The sequence below is a fragment of the Astyanax mexicanus genome, chromosome 5 (genome assembly GCF_023375975.1).
Source record: "Astyanax mexicanus isolate ESR-SI-001 chromosome 5, AstMex3_surface, whole genome shotgun sequence".
Taxonomy (NCBI): domain Eukaryota; kingdom Metazoa; phylum Chordata; class Actinopteri; order Characiformes; family Acestrorhamphidae; genus Astyanax; species Astyanax mexicanus.
In genome coordinates, this window is record NC_064412.1 from 29,576,963 (window position 1) to 29,591,658 (window position 14,696).

Sequence of the window (14,696 nt, forward strand, 5' to 3'; positions counted from 1 at the left end):
TCTCTCTCTCTCCAGCTGATGATGTAAATGTAATTAGTGCGCGCGCTGTGTGAGTTTGGCGCGCTGGGTGAGTTGGTTCTAAGCGCGTGACGGCGGGTATAAATACGGTGCACGCAGCGCGCGGCGCACTTTCACACACAGTCCTGTTTCACACACCTCGGTCACTCTCGGTAAAGCAGCACTCACACGCACAGAGACAGAGTGAAGAGATGTCCACATTGAGCGCGCTGCCGTTCTTCCTGAAGCCGCTGCACGGGCTCCCGGGCTCTCCGGTGTCCCCCGGCCGCCAGCGCAGACACACACTGCCCGCCAGCGAGTTCCGCTCCCTCAACACCGAGGACGCCACCAGCGTGTTCGAGATAGAGAGAGAGGGTGAGCGACATTTACACTACTATTACACTACTAATACACTACTGTTACACTGATACACTATTATTACACTAATACACTACTGATATACTACTAATACACTACTGTTACAGTACTGTTACACTGATACACTATTATTACACTAATACACAACTAATACATTCGTATTACACTAATAATACATTCATATTATTCTCCTATTAAACCCTTATACGCTAATGCTGACCATTAACCTGTTTATATAACTTTAGTGTTCATTAACCTTTAATCAGAGCTGATTTATCTTACATTCACTTCATATTAATACAAGATACAGTTCATTAACATTTAAAATGTTTGTTATATATGAATTAATATATTGTTGTTATATTTTATACCGTAATTCTATTCACATTTCACATTAGAGTGGCATTAATTAGTATAAATATTATTATTGATGTAAAGTAAAATTTATAAATGCAAAAAAAAAAAATGAAGTGAATGTTATTATTAGGAAAATATTGAAGATGATATAAAGTCGATGTAAATTAGATGTGTTAATATAAGTGCTATATTAATATTAATGCCAGATCGACGTTCCTAAAATATAAAATAAGATATGTATAACTAGTGTTATTTAATATCATATTATAAAAGGAATCATGTCATATTTCTGTCTATTACTTTTGCTAAAAATAAATTACATTTGTATTATTATTATTCAAGTCTTTTTATAATTTATTTTCAACTAGATTACTATTATTGGCATTATGTAAAATGTATATAGTATTCCTCTAGTAATATATTAATTATAAGTTGTCTAATGATAATTATGACAACTGTTAACTACTTATATCAGTGTAAGTTAAGTTATACTGTAATTACATACAAATTGGGTTCATTATAGAATCATAAATTATAATTATAATAATGTATGTGGTATTAGTATTAGAATAATATTTGTTATATAGTAAAACACTACTGCTAAATACTGTTAATATAATAATGAATTATTTTATGTTAACTTGTATAAGTGTAAATTAGTTTTCTGTTAATCTAATATTAAATTATTTTGAATGGCTAATGTAAAATAAAGTTAATATAAGTAAGATTTGTTGTATTATTAGATTACAACTAATGTAACTCTATTATTACCACTTATACAATGTTGTATATAAAGATAAGCTGAATTATTATAAATGTATATTATATTACTGCACATCAGTAAAGCATTTAGTGTGTTTCTTGAGTTAAACAGTATTATTATATTGAGGAATATTATGATTAATATAGCTATATTAAAATGGCCAACAGCATAATTATAATAATCATATCTGAATAACAGTAGGAGAGATTTATTCTCAGTCGTCTAGCCGTGAAAAATCTGGGTGAGCTGGGTCGGGTCTGGTCAGCTGGGTGGGCAGCAGGGCAGTTCAGTGTGTTCAGACTCTCTCTCCTGTGCCCCCTGCAGCCTTCATCTCCGTGTCGGGAGAGTGCCCCCTGCACCTGGACGAGGTGCGCCACTTCCTCACCCTGTGTCCTGAGCTTTCTCTGGGCTGGTTTGTGGAGGGCAGGCTGGTGGCCTTCATCATTGGCTCCCTATGGGACCAGGACCGCCTGACCAACGTGAGTCTCACTCTCACATTTACACATTTCATATTAAAGCAGGTGGAACTGCGAGAATCCTTCATGTCAAGACAGAGTAGTGCAGTGGTAAGTGGCAATGATGATGATCGACAGCATTGGTCTAGAATTGTCCGGTCTAGACAAGTGACTGTAAAAGCAATTACATCCACATTTAGTAAAGTAGAACCCACATGCATGTCAATGCATCTTTCTGTAGCTTTCATAGGACATGACAAAAGACATAGGACACCATAGTAGTGTCTCTACATGTCAGTGTAGATGTTCAGATCATATGAAAGGACTTCAATTTATCTTAGCTTCTAAACTAAATAAAAAAAAGCATTGAATACTGGAGCATTAAACATGTCTGAGCTGACTGACTTTGGTGGGGGTGAGAGGGAGAGTCAATTTAATGCCTGTTGTTGTCTCTTTTTATATTTCTTTATTGTTTTAACAGCCCTTTTGCTGCTTTCTACATGGTCAACTGTCCTGGGTGAATTGACCAATAGAAATGCTTTTAGAGATGCATGTATTGTTGGGGAGTCTGGGATGGTTTGACAGACAGAAGAAATATTGAAAGTAGAAAGTAGAAGTGCCACAGCCATAAATACATATTTAAGTGTCTCCAAATGGTAGTTGTACATTTTACAAGCTTTAAAGCTATTTATTGACTGTACTAAACACCCTTTAATCAGATAAATAATTTAAACCTTGGAGTGGTTATTTAAATGGTCACAGTTCTTTATAGAATAATAGGAACCATTGAAGAACCCTTTAACCTTTTCTTTGAGCACAGAACCACTGTCTGATCTTAAAAAACCCTTAATATTGAGCAGCTAGATATTTAAGAATTTAAAGGTCTTAAGAAGAAGCATTTTGGATATTTGGATTTTAAGTTGGAACAGACTAGAATAAGATAAAGCATTAAAATAAAGATGTGTTTTAAAGACAAATATCTTAATCGTTAATCAAATCGGAGCATTCCTATTGGTCTATTAATGTGACATACAGTACAAAGGTGCTAAAAAGGGTTTTTTAAGCCAAAGAAGAACCACTTCCCTAAAGGAGGTTCTTGGAAATTCTTGGCAAAGCTCAAATAACCTACTTTGTAGTATTCTTACATTTTTAAGAATGTAGAGCTGGGAGTTTCCAGAACAGGAATCAAACCTAATCAAGGCTGGATTACCTTTCAATAAGAAATGTCCATTCAGTTAAAGACTAGGCTTAATAATCCTTGTGCCTGGAAACCCTGCCCATATTCCATGAGCAATGTCTTCATAACCCTATGTTCTCACACACTCCAGGATGCCCTGACCCTCCACAAGCCTCACGGCACCACCGTCCACATCCACGTCCTGGCCGTCCACCGCACCTTCCGTCAGCAGGGCAAAGGCTCCATCCTGATGTGGCGGTACCTGCAGTACCTGCGCTGTCTGCCGTACGTCCGCCGGGCCGTGCTGATGTGCGAGGACTTCCTCGTGCCCTTCTACCAGAAGTCAGGCTTTAAGGTTCAGGGCCCGTGCAAGATCACCGTGGGGCCGCTGACCTTCATCGAGATGCAGTGTCCCGTACGCGGTCACGCCTTCATGCGGCGCAACAGCGGCTGCTGAGGATCCTCACCATGCTTTCTTCAGTCGTGATGTTCTGTTTGTTGTTTTTTCTTTTCTTTTGGAGACCCCGAAGACCAAAGTCGACCGAGTGGAGTGGTTTGTGGGAGGCAGGCCGGGGGCACGTTTTGATGCAGCTTTTATGCAGTTTATTGCTGTAGGTATGTCGTGGCGTGTCTGAGTGCTTGTCTGCTTTTTTGGCATTGGTGTTGCAAATGTACAGGAGGGTCATAATTTACGAAAAAGAAAGAAAGAGATGATGGTGATTCAGTGATGGATCAATTCTGTAGAAGTTAGGGGTTGAGATGGGCGGATTGGGCTAAAACATGAACAGGTCTTGGGTTGGGATTAGGCCTAGTCGTGTACTATATCATCACTGAATATATTTTCCTTTCAAAAGAAAACATCCATTCAGAATCTTGTGTAGTTCAAGACTAGGCTTAAACCCTGTCTCGAAACTTTCACTCGAATTTTCACTCTAAGGTCTTCAAAGTGGTGGTGAATGGAAGCAATCGTCACCTGACATGACAAGTTAAAATACTAATATAGTCATTTTATTTACTATCCAAACACAAAAATTCACTGAATGTGATGCCCAACTTATTTGGGCAGGGACTACTTTTTCTTAAACCACCTTGCATATATCCTTCCACAAGAAAAGCACTTTCAGACCAAAACCTTTTTAAAACAGTGTCTCAGGCATCAGTCAGGGAATTCACAGAACTCCTTTCAAGCACCTTTAAGTTTTAAAACTCTTAAATTTCTATTCATCACCATTGTGAAGAATTGGGACTGGGTAATTTTCTCAACTGACTGAACCATTAAACATTAACTGTCATCTTAACAAAATCATGTAGATTTACCACCTTTAACGAGAGCATTCTTCAGATATTCTAGATTGTTACAATAGACAGATTAAATACACGTCGCCGCAACGTAGAGCTTCAGCTTAGAGGCTAATTAATCATTCAGCAAGACTCCTGCATGAAGTTATTTATTTTTTGTACATTTTTATGTCAATGAATATTAAATGTAAATGCATTTGATTACTCTTTATTTTTCTATCACTCATAAACCTTTTTCTACATAGGGTTAGGGTACTAGGGCATGCATCCATTTCTCCCCGATTAAAGAATGCGTTTCACGGTTTGAATTCACATGTGGACCACAAAACATGGTTTCAAGCGGGGGCTTTGAAGGTTATGCGTTGAAGGCTGTTGTTCTTCATGCTCGTTCTTTGGCTCGTTGTTGCTTGTTTTGTCTTGTCGTTGATCTAGATGTGTCTCTTCAATGGAAGCATTAAATTAGCATCAAGTTGACACCCTGTTACTGTGGTCTCTTCTGATCGAAGACCCAGACAAGGAGAGGAACATGCTCTCATGAAAATACAGATGCCAAAAGGAGAAGAACTGCTTTTGGTTTCTTGAGAAAAAAAAATTAAATAGATGGTGAACTTGTAGAACCATTGGTGTGGAATTGTTAGGAAAGGTTCTTTAAGCCACCAAAAGTTTTTTTTAAGAACTTTATGCTTTTTTGGGACCTGTATTTTTTTAAGAGAGTGGGATCATCTAAAAAGCCCTTGAAACACAAATATAACAAGTTTAGAGTTAAATTTGATCTTCATATGAGATTTTTAAAGCTTATTCCAAGTAGTTCTTCCAATTTTCAATCAAACTCTAATAATGTACACTGGTAAAATTATTAAATCCTTTGGAAACTTTGGAGGTTACCTTAAGGTGCTTCAAGAAACATTTAAGGGGTTCTTCCACAATTTTAAACTGAAGAATACTTTTAACAGTCCTATTAACTGCTCCACTCAACTGTACCAGGTCTAGTTCAACAAGACAATGCTTGAACTAACTACAGTCAGTCATTGTTCTCCACTTCAGCACAACTTCAAAGAGGTATAAAGAAGGACTCCCAGAACTGATCCCAGATCAGTTTTCCTAAGCGCTGACCTCTGCAGGGTCACACCCCATTCAAGTCTATGGAGCATTAGAGGTGTGGAGTGATAGACTTCTTTATCTGCATTAGGACGCATTACAGGGCATAAACACAGTCTGGTTTGGCAGAGCAGCTGTTTACCACCCAGCACTTAAGTAACGTTCACAAAACCCGTTTACGAAGCTGCCGCAGAACACAGAACTCCGGGAATAACATCAACCCAAACACGTTTAGAAAACCCTCCCTTTTTTAATGGAAAAAATGGGTAGAACACGGTACCTGAGAGACAGCGGAGATGAATATGCCTTTCCCTGTAGACAGTGACCACCTTTGCCTCTATGGAGTCTTGAATCAAGACATCTATGATTTTGTACATACATGTTTTGTAAATAGAAAAAAAAAAATCACAATAAATGTATTTTTCACAACTTCCTGCCACTTTGTGTGTATTGTAGGATAGTGAGCACAGTTTAGACAGTTTGTCATTTTATCATATGGATTAAAATCATATCATATCATCAGCTTAAAAAACACACACACACACTGACCAACTGCATGTTTCATTACAGAATGTGTAATTAGTCATATTTAACTGGATTATGTGCAGCATACTAATTAATTAATTAAAACCTGTATTACTTAATTTGTGTTTTTTAAGGATGCTGCTACTAATGCATTTTGTCCGAGTGTGAAAATATGATAAATCATGACGATGCACACACACAGTATTTATGCAAGTTTAAAAAAAAACATTAATATTATAAATCATATTCATGTATTTTAAAAACTTGCATAATTACTGTGTGTGTATGTTAACATTTCTTTAAAAATTGTAATACAATATTTTTACCATATTGCCCAGCCCTAGTTTGGGTAGATATAGACAACAAACTAAACTATATACATATATTAATCTATACTTACCATTTATTGTGAATTATTTAAGAGGAAGTTCTATTTTTCAGACTGACAGCAAGAAGGGTTGTATGAAACATAAAAATATGACTTGACAAAGAGATATTTGATCCTGTAAAAATCCTGTATCTCCATTATAATGACATTTTTGAATTGTTGACTATGTAAACCTGGTAGGTAATAAAATTAGTTTGAACTATTGTCTCTAAATTTAATGAGAAATCATAGTTCAACAGAATAGAAATGTTCCAAAATTTCGAAAAGTTTTTATTCTTTGATTTTGTAACTCCTCCTTCTTCTGTAAAGTTGCTATTGTGGAGAGACAAGTTTTTTTTTTTTTTGGAGTAACATATTTCAGAATCCATAAAGACATGACCACAATTCCCTTTTAATTGATTTAAGGCACAGAGCACTGCTGTCCGTAAACGTAGAACATTTCCTATTCTCCAACAGAATAATGGCACGTTATGGTTTAAACATGTACAAAAGTAGCATAAGCACAAAAAAACATCAATAATAAATGATGGTAATAATTACAATAATAATCAACTGCATTAAAAAAAGATACATTCTCTTTCACAATCTTTCACACGATGCAAATCTATAAACCTGAACAATGTTCCGTGCTTCGTTTATAGACTAATCCTATAGACTAATGTTTCCATGCTGCCTGGAGGGCTGCGTCGGAGACGGACACATCGAACGATGGACTGTAAACCAGCTTTACTGCAGATTTAGGAGCTGGTGACTGAACATGACTAATCAAAGCCTCCTATTCTCAGTTCATCTCAATAAGACTGTAATCCTTTTCACAGTCAGTCATCGCTTTTCTCTCTCCGTAAGCCGGACACATACAGAGGAAGTTTTACTTCTAATCTCCAGCGCAGAGTGCTGGCCCACAGGAGGAGAACAGTGTTTCAGAGTGTTCTATAATATAGTGTGAACAAACCAAAAAGGACAGAGTACAGGCCTTTTCACACAGAGTCTGATTTTTTTCGGACGAGTTTTGGTACACACTGATAGACCGTTCCATTTAAAACACATCCTTGTTTCTACATTCTTTGTTCATTTTGTCATCTATATTTGACGTATAGAAGAATTATGCAGTTCTATTTTTTACTTCTTAGCACTGCAGTGACTGTACTTACATGGTGGTGGTGTATGAGGTGTTAGTGTGTGTTGTGCTGGTAACAGTGGAACAGACAGCAGCGCTGCTGGAGTTTTTAAACACTATGTTTAATCACTCATTGTCCTCCACTCTGTTACACCCTCCTACCAAAAGCTGTTCTACCTTGTAGATGTAAAGTCAGAGACAGAAGCTCTCAATCTGTTGCTGCATAGTTTGTGTTGGTCATCCTCTATCTAGTCCTTCATCAGTGGTCACAGAACGCTGGTGGCTGGATATTTTCAGTTAGTGGATTATTCTCATTCCAGCAGTGACACTAAGGTGTTTAAAAACTCCAGCGGCACTGCTGTGGCTGATAAGTGAAGCTAATAGTGTGAATAATGAGTGTAGAAACAAGAATGTGGTATTAATGAAGTGACCAGTCGGTATATTATTGATATTGTTTCACACTGAGCTCAAAACTAACAGAAGCTTATAATCTGATCAACACACGGACCATAAAAATACAGGTTGGTAAATAAACTGAAATCTCTGGCAGAACAGAGTTGAAAACCACATTATGAAGCCATTTTCGAAGTATGTCTAGGAGCATCTTTGATGTCAAAAAGAATCATGAACTATAGCTTCCCTCGCTAATGAGCACTTGTGTGGAGGAGGAAAATTTAAGTGAGCAGTAAAAAGAGAGCAGTATGCAGACAATGAGCAGAGAAACTAAAAGAGTGGACATTGATGAGACCTCTGGAGGTCCTCTCTGCTTTTTTTTTATACAAAGTAAGGTTCCGCAATTATACTCTGTGTAAAAGGTTATATACAGTGTTGCAGAAGGGCATTAGATTTGCTTATCAAGGCACGTTTGAAGCAGACTAGGCCACTGTGATAGCTGGTATTACTGAATAAGATAAAGGGACACACAAACAGCTCAAGTTCCACCAATTAATAAAAAAAAACAAAAACAAAAAATAAAAAAGTCAAACATGTACACATACAGTATATGGCTCAAGTCTTCCAGTTCATTTAAGGTGTCTTCGTGGCACGGCCAAACACGAAGGCGGACTTGGAGGAACACTTAAAATATAAAAAAAAAGTATGACGTGTTGTGAATGTTACAATGTGAACACAAAGGACGGCATTATAAAGCATTTAAGGAAAATGCCACATATTTATGAAAATGTCTGTATTTCAGAAGTATAATTCCGTTGTTAAGATTTAGAAGAAAGTAATTTAGAGTGAATGGAAGCAAGTGTTGCAAGTGACCGATATCATGTTAGAGGTGATGTGGGAAGAGAGCGCCATCTACCCACCGCTGAAAAAGCAAGCCCAATCATGCTCTCTCAGGATGATAGTGGTACAGAGACTTTAAACCACAGAACCATTTTAGTTAGATCAAAGTCCTATTAAAGATTTAATGGGGAGGGTGAAGCTAGCATATGATTCCTTCAAGTCACACAAAGCAAGCTACCCTTCACTGGACAGCTCAACATGCTTTGAGGAGAACACTAACTGCCTGTTCTGCACTAACGTCCACTTACACATGCCCACATTGGTTAGTACTGCACTGTGTAATTGGGAGGGGGAGAGGGAAAGCCATCCTACCCACCAATTGAGAGCAAAGTCAGGCCTTAGCTTGAATCTGGCAAATTTCCCAAAGATCGTGCCGCCATTTGGGAAGAGAGTCTCTTTAATTTGCTATCCAATGCCAGGTCTGAACCTGCATAAAGTTTCTTTGCAGACTATATTGTTTAACAGCGCCATCTATGGATAGATCTCAAAAACAATTTTGAGGCCAAAACCTTGACATCAATCAAATTCCATAAGTTCTTTAGAAACTACCAAACCACTGATGATTTTCCTACATGTTTGCCATGATTAAAGGTTTAGTGAAAGGCAGCAAAGTTATCTGTTAGTGCAATAAAGTTATTTAAACATTAACCTGACACTCATGTCCACTCTATTAAAAATTAGGTTAATTTAAAGCAAGTGTTTGAACGGATTTAGAGATTAGTGTTTGACATTAATTATTTTTCATGTATTGTACCTGCAGAGAAAGGCATTTTGCAAATCTCAGTCTTTGGCACTTGGAGTGCCAACAAAAATGACACGATAATGCCTTAAAAGAACCAACTCATAGGTCAACAGACCTACTAGAACCCACAAGATATAGTTCCTCTTCCCTGATGTTTTTCTTCAGGATGCTCACTTCCAAAAGCCAGTTCTCCTGATGTCCTTTCTCAGGACTCTGGTATCTACATGGCACCTGGAAGCTTCTCATTAGCACAGCTGCTACTACGCTAGTGCACCACATGGTCAATGTCGTATCGCTCACAGAACTTGCTGGTAAATGGGAGACAGGTGAGATGCTCCAGCCAGTACCAGTTGATGGGGTAGATGTAGAACCAGACGATGAGCGAGGAGAATAAGCCCACATAGACAATCAATGAGAGGATGATGAGCACCCGCTTGCGGTACTTGTCGAAGGTGCCGAAGGTAACATAAGGCAGGAAGGCGAAGGAGAGCAGCAGGCCGCTGAGGAAGCCGAAGATGTGGGCGATGTTGTCTATCCACGGCAGCAGGCCACAGAAGAAGAGGAAGAGGACGATGCCGAGCAGCTTGAGGAAGGCTTTCCACGGTTTCTCCAACACCTGCCAGCCCTGGAACAGCTCCACGAACAAACACGCTAGCAGGCCGAACTGGGAGCCCGCTGGACCCACCTGCATTACATTTGAGAAAGGGAGAAAAAAAGAGTGAAGAAAAAGAAAGAAATAAAGATTTACATTCATGATATTCGGAAAGTAATAAAAATACCAATCATGTACTCAAAAAGTATCGACAGTATCCATTATATACTGTGAAAGTAAAGATAATACCCATCATATAGTCAGAATGTACTGAAATTACTCTGACAGTATTGACAATACCTATTACATACTGTACCCAAAAAGAAATGGCAATAATCATTATATACTCAGAAAATACAGACAGTATTACTAATGTACTTATAATGCTACTGACAATACCATTATATACTGTGAGGTACTTACAGTCCACATTGTAAACGGTAACTACAACGTAATGACAGTCCTCATTATATACCTAAACAGTAATGACAGCACCTGTTATATACTCAGAAAATACTTGAAATACACACGTTGTAGTCCTATAGTACTAATAATACAAATTATATATCAGAAAGTACTGATAATACTATATACAGCTCTAAAAAAATTTGTCCACTTCAATTTCTGAATCAGTTTCTCTGAATTTGCTATTTATAGGTATATATTTCCAAATAAAAATAAGGTCATTTAGAGCAAATTGGGTTCGGTTAGTTTTGGTTTCACACAGCACTCAGGTTCTTTGGCTGAATCGTGGTTTACTGCCCCTTCACAAGTCCAGACCAAATAAGGCAGATGTGAAATCACCCTACGTTTAATCTTATTAAACTTTGTTTAATTTTTCTTCTTGCATAATTCAACAACCAAACTGGTTTTATTCTAAATATTGATTCCAAACATCTGCGCAGTGCATCAGTCCTGACATCACACAGCATGACGCTAACAGAGGGTCTGTTATTACAGCCATCACATGAAGAATGTGACACCACATGAGCAGGGTTCAACTGAAGAACAGGTGCTGCAGATTTCTCACAATCAGTATGAATGGGGAGGAAATAGCTGGTGCTATTATCATACGTGGGGGTTATGGGTCACACAAGCCATTCATCCTTTTGTTTTTTTTATATGTTTTTTTTTGGCAAACAGCATTAGTAATTCACAGACCGGCCAGCAATTACACCTTAAAAAAGAAACCTCAGCTAATGGCAGGAGAGTGAGCTTCAACAAAATACAAATACAACAATTTTCACCACGTGCACTAATTATACTAATTAATGCAGAGAGCCTTTCACCTGAAACACAACCAAAAAAACGGATTACTGCTATAAAATACCTCAGTACGTCATAAGTGACTATTAAACATGTACAATTCAACTCTCCATTTAAACAAACTATATATGGAATTATTTAGATTTAGCTCATTTAAAGAGAAGTTCCATTCATTTCAATAAAACTGAACATAAGCACAAGGTTCATACACCTTTTACAGGGTAAAATTCAAGCACTTTTCAAGCACTTTCAAGACCCATTTTCAAGTTTTTCCAGCACCTTTCAGCTGTGGTGAATTAATGATAACGGTGATATCTCAAAACTGAGATTCAGCGATAATCAATATACCGCAAAACTATTCTCCACACTTCACAGCGACTATGCTACTTAAAAAAACAAAATACTTCTAAGTAGGTAAATAGCAGGAATAATGGATTTTTGGTGTCAGTTTCACACAATTTAAATGCCAATGTTCTTTAATGCATCTTTACCCTATTCATTAGATTGACCAGATACTGTATGTCAAATTTGGGGGTGAGTTGAGAGCATTTATACATACATATACTCAAAAATATTAATTTGCTTTTTGTCACACTTCAAGAGATAGTATTATGTTTATGTAAACACAACCAGAATTGTGTTTGGTAACAGCAGAAGAAGAAGAAATTAAATCAAAAGTTTTAGGGTTTTAGGGTGGTTTTGACAGTTTGGGGACGTAGTCAGGATCACCTCCCTCAGTGAACGCTATTGGCTGATATCTCCAGGCTTTGTGATGGACTGCCTACAACAAGCAGCCTTCAGACACAAAGACAGTAGAGGAGTTAGCTAGCTTTGCTAAAAGCCAAACTTTGGATTTATCTAAACAATAACAGTAATAATCCGGGGTTACACGTGTAATACATATTATTAGGCTAAGCCGAGCCCGGCACTGCACACCGGCGTCAGCATCCTCCGATCTCCGGGGCTGTATCCGGGGTTTGCCTGGATACAATGCTTGGAACGAGCCGATCTCTGGGGCTTGCATCGCGATTCAGTACCTAGAACGACTTTCGGCTTTTAGCATGGCTATCTCCAGCCGGAGATCGGTTCGTTCCACGGTGCTGAAGCGGAGCCAACTGCGGCTCGTTGGAAGACGGTGACACCGCGTTAACAGTGCCGGGCTGGGTTTAGCGTAATAGTATATTGTACGTGTACCCGGATTATTACTAATATTATTTAGATAAATCCAAAGCTTGGCTTGTAGCATAGCTAGCTAATTCTCCTGCTGTCAAAAAATATGTTGCATCTGGGGAAAAAAGAGCCGGTTCCTCGTGAGCCAACTCCTCTTAGGGTGCTTTCACACCTGCCTCGTTTGGTCCGGGCTTTCGGACTTTTCAGTTTGGTCCGAACCAAAGTAGCAGGTGAGAAAGGGTCCGCGAACCACGGTCCGGACCAAAGGACCAGATTTTGGTCCGACCAAGAGAGGTGGTCTCGGCCCGGATCTTCTGAACAATGATCCGGTTCGCCTGCAGTGTAAAAGCGCTTTTCTAGATGGTTCAAACTTTCGGACCAATTACAGGAAGCTGAGCAGGCGTTCCTCAACAACGGCAGCAGGAGAAAAAAAAAAACAACTACTACTGACTGCAGCCTGTGGGAAGGCGCAGTTGGACGTCCAGCGCGTCCAGTTCCACCCGCTTTGTCCACGCATTGTCAGTCTCGCAAGCTTGTAGTGTATACACAGATTTAAGCCGGACGACGCGGCACATTATATTTAAAGTCCACTAACTGCCCTGTACATTGTTTACTTCCGTTCAGAGGTGGAGCTAAGACATGTTACTGACAAAGTGGGCGGGACTGGACGGCATGATGCTAACAAAGTGGGCGGAGCTGGATGCACTGGACGTCCAACTCCAAACCTTCCTGCAGGCTGCAGTCGGTACCCTCTCAAAATAACTGGAAAAGCAGGAAAAATGAGCCGTGGATACAGCTGCTTCAGGACAAGCACGTTCGTTTGGCGAATGTAAACTAATCTAGAGTACTGTGCCTGAAGTTGCTGCTGCTGGTATTAAAACCACAATAGCAGCACTACTATGGAGACGAAATGAATCTGTTCATTCATTTTATCCTTATCCTGGAAAGGCCTTCCACCAAATGAACCACCCTCTGAATTGTCGACATGCCAAAGTCAGACGCATGTCCTTCTAAAACCAATCAGCGTCAAGTTAAGGAAAACGCATCAATACGTAAGTGATGATGAAAGGATGTAGGAGTATCACACAAATGTCTTTGGTGCGCTCCCTAAACTGCAGTGTGAAAACAAAAATAAGCGGACCAAATATATACAATGTAGCAAACACATGAACCTTGGTTCGGACCACGGTCCGGACTTTCAGGTGTGAAAGCACCCTTAGATTATGAGAAAGAACCGGACTTTGTTGTCACACAAGTGGAGGTGCGAGCGAAGGCTTTTTTATTTTACACTCTGCAATTTTTTCTATAAGCAAATTTTTTTAGTCAGATAGTTATTTGTAGTAAAGTAAACGCAGTTGCCATTTCAAGCATTTTCAAGCACTTTCTTCAAAATTCCAGCACTTTCCAGGCATGGAAAAAAGATTGTTAAAATTCAAGCATTTTCCAGGATTTCAAGAAGCATATAACTGAGCATATAACTGGTTGAATAAGATGCCAAAATGACATAAGATGATTTATAAAGTAAACAACAGAGCATGGGTAAAGTGATTTCATATTTTAATGTTTTTTTAAGATTTTGTTTGGATTTAGTGAGAAGTTTATAGGTGGCATTAGCGACTGATGTGTTAACTACTTTTCACAAATCTGTAAATATTCAATTATGCATTCTTTTTTTATATAAAATTTCCCCATTTTCTCCCCAATTTACACGGCCAATTACCCAAACCACTTATTAGGACTCCCCCCATCACTAGTGATGCCCCAACACCAGGAGAGTGAAGACTGGCACACGACTCCTCTGATACATGTGAAGTCAGCCAGCGCCTCTTTCCTAACTGCTGCTGATGCAGCATGGCCGAGTAGCATCACAGCACGCTTGTAGGAAAGCGCAGCAACTCGGTTACGTTATATAAGATCACAGAGAGCCTCGTGCTGATTTACATCACCCTTTGGAGTGTCAAATTCTGCCTTCCTACCAGTATTAGCCTGCCTTAAAACAGATGAGGTATACAGCAGAATGGGTATAGCAGATTTCGGAAATAATAACATTCAAATAAAACTGAATCATATAAATATATA

The 14,696-nt window shown here is 38.7% G+C and overlaps 2 protein-coding genes across 5 annotated transcripts in view; one reads left to right on the forward strand and one right to left on the reverse strand.

Moving 5' to 3' along the window:
• Nucleotides 1–37: 37 nt before the first annotated feature.
• Nucleotides 38–5,953, forward strand: aanat1 (arylalkylamine N-acetyltransferase 1). The gene is made up of 3 exons (XM_022675598.2): nt 38–372; nt 1,820–1,974; nt 3,279–5,953. The coding sequence occupies exons 1-3, from the start codon at nt 210–212 to the stop codon at nt 3,582–3,584; spliced, it is 624 nt and encodes a 207-aa protein (XP_022531319.1). The 5' UTR covers nt 38–209; the 3' UTR covers nt 3,585–5,953.
• Nucleotides 5,954–6,808: 855 nt separating this feature from the next.
• Nucleotides 6,809–14,696, reverse strand: part of LOC103022474 (inactive rhomboid protein 2) — a 60,174-nt gene continuing 52,286 nt past the window's right edge. For all 4 annotated transcript variants that reach the window (XM_015606582.3, XM_049479277.1, XM_049479278.1 and 1 more), the window contains one exon: nt 6,809–10,274. In XM_015606582.3, coding sequence (XP_015462068.3) covers nt 9,855–10,274 — 420 coding nt within the window. In that variant the 3' untranslated portion in view covers nt 6,809–9,854. The remainder of the gene's footprint in view (nt 10,275–14,696) is intronic.

Coding starts and splice junctions, on each gene's coding strand:
- aanat1 (XM_022675598.2), top strand. CDS start 210: ATGTCCACATTGAGCGCGCTGCCGTTCTTCCTGAAGCCGCTGCACGGG. Junction 373..1,819: donor GTTCGAGATAGAGAGAGAGG/GTGAGCGACATT, acceptor TGCCCCCTGCAG/CCTTCATCTCCGTGTCGGGA. Junction 1,975..3,278: donor ACCAGGACCGCCTGACCAAC/GTGAGTCTCACT, acceptor CACACACTCCAG/GATGCCCTGACCCTCCACAA.